The sequence below is a fragment of the Cebus imitator genome, unplaced genomic scaffold (assembly GCF_001604975.1).
Source record: "Cebus imitator isolate Cc_AM_T3 unplaced genomic scaffold, Cebus_imitator-1.0 Scaffold201, whole genome shotgun sequence".
Taxonomy (NCBI): Eukaryota; Metazoa; Chordata; class Mammalia; order Primates; family Cebidae; genus Cebus; species Cebus imitator.
The window spans coordinates 1,459,904-1,466,039 of NW_016107516.1; the positions used below are offsets into that span (position 1 = coordinate 1,459,904).

Consider the following 6,136-nt stretch of genomic DNA (forward strand, 5'->3'; position numbering starts at 1 on the left):
TCTGTCTCAAAAAAAAAAAAAAAAAAAAAGAGGCTTTAAGTTTTTATTTTTTTCAATAGCTTTTATTTTAATTATTAAAGTACTTTAAGCAATTTAGTGATTTTCACAGTGTTTATTTTAAAATATTCCGAATAATAACAGTGCTTTATTACGTTCAAACTTAATGATAATGACTCCCTGTTGGTAGCTGAAAAAATGATCCCAGTATTGGCAAAAGTTTTATTTAAACTAGAATTGTTTGGAATTATCACCTTGTTTGGATATAGGTGCTTTAAACCTGTTATATCTTTTTTTTCTTAATGATATTTTTTTCGATTATAGTTGAAAGGTATAGTTTTGACTGGGGATATGAGTTCTATAATTAACAAGGTTCCAATTGACAATATTTTTCATAATATCGAAAGAGCTTAAATAATGAAACTTTTTTTAAAACCAGTGTTGAAACTCATCTGTGGCCTGATACTCGCCTTCATTTTTATATTTACCATGTAGCTGAAACGGTTGTCACTGCTTTTATCAATTATTCTTTATTTTGTATGGCATTATTTATGTATCAAAAAGACTAAAGTTTGAAGTTTGTTTTTACATATTTTTCTTTCTTTCATGTGTTTTTTGTTCTATATTTAAAATTGAATTCATGTCATAGAAGTTCTCTGATTTAATAAGGGTGTTTGGTTTTTTTTTTTTTCCTGTTTTTTTTTTTTTTTTTTTTTTTTTTTTTTTTTTTTTTTTTTTTTTTTTTTTTTTTTTTTTTTTTTTTTTCCTGTATTCCAAATTTTCTGTTAAAACTATATTTAGCTAGGTTCTGGTCTATAATTTATATGTATTTCAAGTCAATGGGGACATGAGGTTTACAGTAGTATTCATTTTGTGAAAATAACTGATTTAGGATTTTTTTTTTCCAATATGATATGCACTTTCTTCATTAAGATTTCTTTATTCTACCAGCTTTTAATTGTTTAAGTAGTTTAAGCATTTGATTTATAGCACTGTTGTAGGGGCTTGTGTATATGGACTAAATCTTTTTTTAACAGATACTAGTAGTTTTTTTCCATTTTATGAATTATGATTTAAATAATTTTATTGTAACTTAGAACTCAGTTATACCTTACTTCAGTGTCTACATTTTTGGCTGAATTCCTGGGCCAAAGGAAAAATTTATTTTAAATCAATGCTAGAAACAAGATTATTTCCATGTTTATACCTTCATGTGTAGAAGTGTTATCATGACCCTATTTTAACTCTTTCCTCAGAACTTTGGGTGTTGCTGTGACATTGTTGAATCTGAGACTTGGGACTAGTCAAAAGAAGCCTAGAAGGCTGTCAAATAATATTTGGGCATTTCCTGACTTTACCTTGTGCACAGATCTATGGTTTGAGCTTTAGACTGAAGCTCGAAAAGGCAGCAGAACTCCAAATGTATGCTCCTGTGTTTGTAACAGACACCACATACCATTCCACCTCTCACCATTTTCAGATGACCCACAAATTCTTAATAAGAGGTGCCAGAACAGCTCAGAAATATTATAGATAGTTGGCTCTGACCCATAGAGGGAATAGTGTTTAAGAATAGGAGCCCTGAAGTCACTTGGCTTTGATCCTTGCTATCCCACCTGGTTTTGTGATCATAGGCAACTTTTTCTCTTTAATCTTAGTTTGCTTACCTATGAGATGGGATATTTATGTTTTCTACTGCTTAGAGTTATGAAGAATAATTGAAAATTAGGTGTTGGAGACTTAAGTTCCATACTTAATAAGTCCTCAATAAAAGTTTTTGTTTTCAATAATTATTCTTAATATTGTCATTTTATGATTCAAAGTATCTTTTGTCTCTTAGTTCTGATTTTAATACAGCGATAGGAACAGGGATTTTGCCAGCCACCTACATTGTTATGTAATGTCATGCAGCTTTTTTCCCTGCCTGTTTTTGTTCTCAAGATGAGCAGCAGTACTTTAGGATTAAAAATGTGAGAGATTATACAATGTGAGAGATTATACAACTCACTGAGAAGCAGGATATTTTGATGTTGTTTAGAGGCAAACATAATAGTTGCTTAATAGTTCTGTATTATTCTATCTTTTTTTGTTTAGTGTTTAATCCAAATTCTCTTGGGTCTATCTGTATCTCTTAGTATATTTTCCTTAGATTATTGTTGTGTGTTTTTCCATGCCCTGATATATATTACTTAAATGCATCCTTCCCAAATCAGTTTTAAGCCAGTTTTCTGAGAGGTATGAATTATGTAATTTTGAGGTTTTTATGTGATCCTTTCTGACCTATATTGCCTATTAAAATATATTTTGTATTTTGGTGCTTTTCACTGTTTTTAAAGGGCTACAGGGGAAGAACTGAAAGTGAAGGCATACCTACCAACAGGCAAACAATTTTTGGTAACCAAAAATGGTAAGAATTATGTCATATGTATTAGTAAATTTCGCATAAAGCTATATTAAAATGAAGCTCCCTGGTTTTTTCTATTGCTTGAAATTTTTTTCCTTAGTTTTATCTTCTCTTTCTGTTAGTTCTTTTTGCTAAAAACATATAGTTGTCAAGATGTGAAGGAAGAGGTCCCTAAGGAAAAAGTTAGACTTCTAAGTGGACTTTTTTGAAGTTAACTTCATAATAATCTTTTTAGGTGTTTGATTTTAATCTTCTTTAGACTTAAATTTTTTATGGAAAATGTAACTCATACTACCTGTGACATCTAAAAGCACAGAGCTATTTTTTGTTGCGTCATTAAAGGACAAAAAATATTTTGAAACAGGTAGTAGTTTGTGTTTTTTTGTTTTTGTTTGTGTTTTTTTGAGGCAGAGTCTCGCTCTGTTGCCCAGGCTGGTGTGCATGGTGCAATCTCGGCTAACTGCAACCTCTGCCCCCCTCTGGGTTCAAGCGATTTCCCACCTCAGCCACTGGAGTAGTTGGGATTACAGGTGCCTGCCACCATGCCCAGCTAATTCTTGTATTTCTAGTAGAGAGGGGGTTTCTCCATGTTGGTCAGGCTGGTCTTGAAGTCCTGACCTCAGGTTATCCACCTGCCTCAGCCTCCCAAAGTGCTGGGATTACAGGCATGAGCCACCATCCTGGCCAAAACAGGTAGTGTTTTATTTATGAAGTTAAATTTTAAAACAGTATCAAAAGGTTATGGTCCCTAACTAATGGCAAAACATTGATTTCTGTTCCAATGTACTCATTATAGGAAAGGGAAAATAATATGTACAAAACAGCAGCTTTTTTTTTTTTTTACTAAGTGTGATAGTTTATACCCTGTTGTTTAAAAAAAAAATCGGGAGATTAAAAAGCAGTTTTTTGACTCTATACCATAATGTTTTTACCATATAATTATCCGATTTTAGGCTTATGAATAATAATACCTGTTAATACATTTGCTGTATGAACAACTTACCAGTGTGGTATAAAGAAGTAAAAATCAGAAGGTTGGTGGATTTTAAACTGTTTTATCCATTGTGAATAACTGGGACTTAAATACAAATTACAAAATTTATATTGAAAGTTACCTTTAACCTTGAAAACAAGAGGTCACCTTTACCACCACCGAGTATGACAGCCGGTAACTCCATCTTCTGAGAGTAAAGCCATTAAAATAAGGTATTATCATTCATTGGACCGAAATTGAACAGTGATATCTCTGACATCAGCCTGCTATTCTTCACAGACCATCATAGTAAAGGAATGCATAGAACATTCCCAATAGAGCGTTTCTACTTGTCTTCTGACAAAGCAATGTAGGAAAAGGTAAATGTAGCCAAATAATTTTGTGTCTGTTGGGCTGAATGTAACTCTTAATCACCTTTAAAAGTGAAACATAATATTCACTTAGTATTTTGGTGATATAAACACCCTATTTTATGGAATAAGCTCTTCTTTCTAGTGGATTTATGGTTAGCATATTATGTACTAGTAACTGTATTTACCATATTTTTTTATAGTGCCGTGCTATAAGAGGTGCAAACAGATGGAATATTCAGATGAATTGGAAGCTATCATTGAAGAAGATGATGGTGATGGTGGATGGGTAGATACATATCACAACACAGGTAAGAGGAAAATAGAATGACATATATTTAGTTTAAATTAAACTTTTCCACAAACTTTTATAATAGCCTTGATTTTAAAAAGAGGATACATAAGGCATAGTTTTGTCCCGGTAGACTTACATTAAAAAAGCAGGAGGACAAATTTATAAAAAGAAGTCTTTAGAGTATGCCAAATTTCTTTTTTCTTTTTCGAGATAGCGTCTCACTCTGTCGCCAGGCTGGAGTGCAGTGGCGTGATTTCGGCCCACTGCAGCCTCCGCCTCCAGTGTTCAAGTGATCCTCTTGCCTCAGCCTCCTGAGTAGCTGGGACTACAGGCACGCTCCACTACGCCCAGCTAATTTTTGTGTTTTTAGTAGACACCTGGGTTTCACCATGTTGGCCAGGATAGTCTTGATCTCTTAACCTCGTGATCTGCCCTCCTTGGCTTCCAAAAGTGCTGGGATTATAGGTGCGAACCACTGCGCCCAACCAGATTATGCCAAACTTCTGTAACACCTGCTACTTCCATTGCAATTTGGAAATAATAATATTTTCTTTCTAAATAAAGAAAGTATGTCACAAATGCAGAATGTGCATACTACTTGGCTTTACAGTCTCTTGCTTGCATGTCATTGTAATTCCATTGCTGGATTATGAGCTCCTCTATGGCAGTAACTATACTGTATTCATATTTATTTTATCCCAGAGAACTGATATCTATTAAATATTTAATAATTATTTGTTAAATGATAACTAAAAGAAATTTTCAGTATTGTAACCTCCATGAGGGTAGAGATTCACTGTTGAATTCTCAGTATCTATCACAGTGTATGATGTAGAAGTTGTTTGGTTAATATTTGTTAAATGAGTTGAATGCAAGGCTTTTTTAAGTGTATGCTTCCATGAGGTATTTGGAACCCTGAATATACTTTTTAAATTCCAAGCCCTGAAATACTGTTTTGCCACTATATCTATTTAATTGTGTAAATACATATTATCATGTGCTGCTGAACACTATTTTGCCACTGTATTTATGTAACCGTGTAAATGCATATTATCATGTGCTGCTGAAGCTAACTACAGGTATTGATCGACTTAGGACCTATGCAACTTACGACCATTCGACTTTACGACCACAATCGCTAGCCACGACTGCTCCGCGTCTGGCAGTGCAAACGTTGCCCAGCTGGGCGTACGACAGTGCGGACCAGCTTCCGGCAGCACTACCATCTCCGCGTGCACCATTTCAACTGTACATATAGCCTACTCAACTTACGACCAAATCATGTTACAACCGGTCTGCCGGTCCCAATCGTGGTCGTAAGTTGAGCACTAGCTGTACCATTTATTACTTAGTTTTGATGAAGAAAATATGCTCCACGTTTAAGTCCATATTACTAAAAACAAGTTTTTCTCCCTTGAGTCCTAGTGATTAGGAGGTATATCCTTAGTAGTAGTAATAGAACAGGGTTTCTCAAGCTTGGCACTGTTTTTTGTAATGGATAATTATTTCCTGTGCATTGTAGAATGCTTAGCAGTATCTCTGGCTTCTACCCACTAGATACCAGTAGCATAGCCCAGTTTTAATAACCAAAAATGCCTCCAGATGTTGCTAAATGTTGGATGGGGGAAAGATTGCTGCCATTAGTTGAGACTCACTGCAGTAGACAGAAGGCTAAGTATCTGCCCAGGTGAAAGTTCCTTCTTAAGTCAGTTTCTCCTCTACTCCTAATAAAGGATGCTGCCAACTTTTTCCTTATGGAGATAATAGGCAAAGATTCAGGTCTTTGGCTCCTTGATCTGAAATTTATTGGCTTAGTAGTGAGTTGAGTGTCATACCAAAGCCTAGAGGAAATAACAGATCAAAAAACCTTTAAAAATAATTTCCTTTGGGAGGCCGAGGCGGGCGGATCACGAGGTCAAGAGATCGAGACCATCCTGGTCAACATGGTGAAACCCCGTCTCTACTAAAAATACAAAAAATTAGCTGGGCATGGTGGCGCTTGCCTGTAATCCCAGCTACTCAGGAGGCTGAGGCAGGAGAATTACCTGAACCCAGGAGGCGGAGGTTGCAGTGAGCCGAGACCGCGCCATTGCACT

General features: G+C 35.1%; 1 protein-coding gene across 1 annotated transcript in view; it reads left to right on the forward strand.

Annotated features, from left to right (window-relative positions):
- ATG3 (autophagy related 3) overlaps positions 1–6,136 on the forward strand; it is a 29,129-nt gene that overhangs the window by 8,417 nt on the left and 14,576 nt on the right. Inside the window, exons 4-5 of the mRNA XM_017547780.2 lie at positions 2,334–2,404; positions 3,949–4,056. Coding sequence (XP_017403269.1) covers positions 2,334–2,404; positions 3,949–4,056 — 179 coding nt within the window. The remainder of the gene's footprint in view (positions 1–2,333; positions 2,405–3,948; positions 4,057–6,136) is intronic.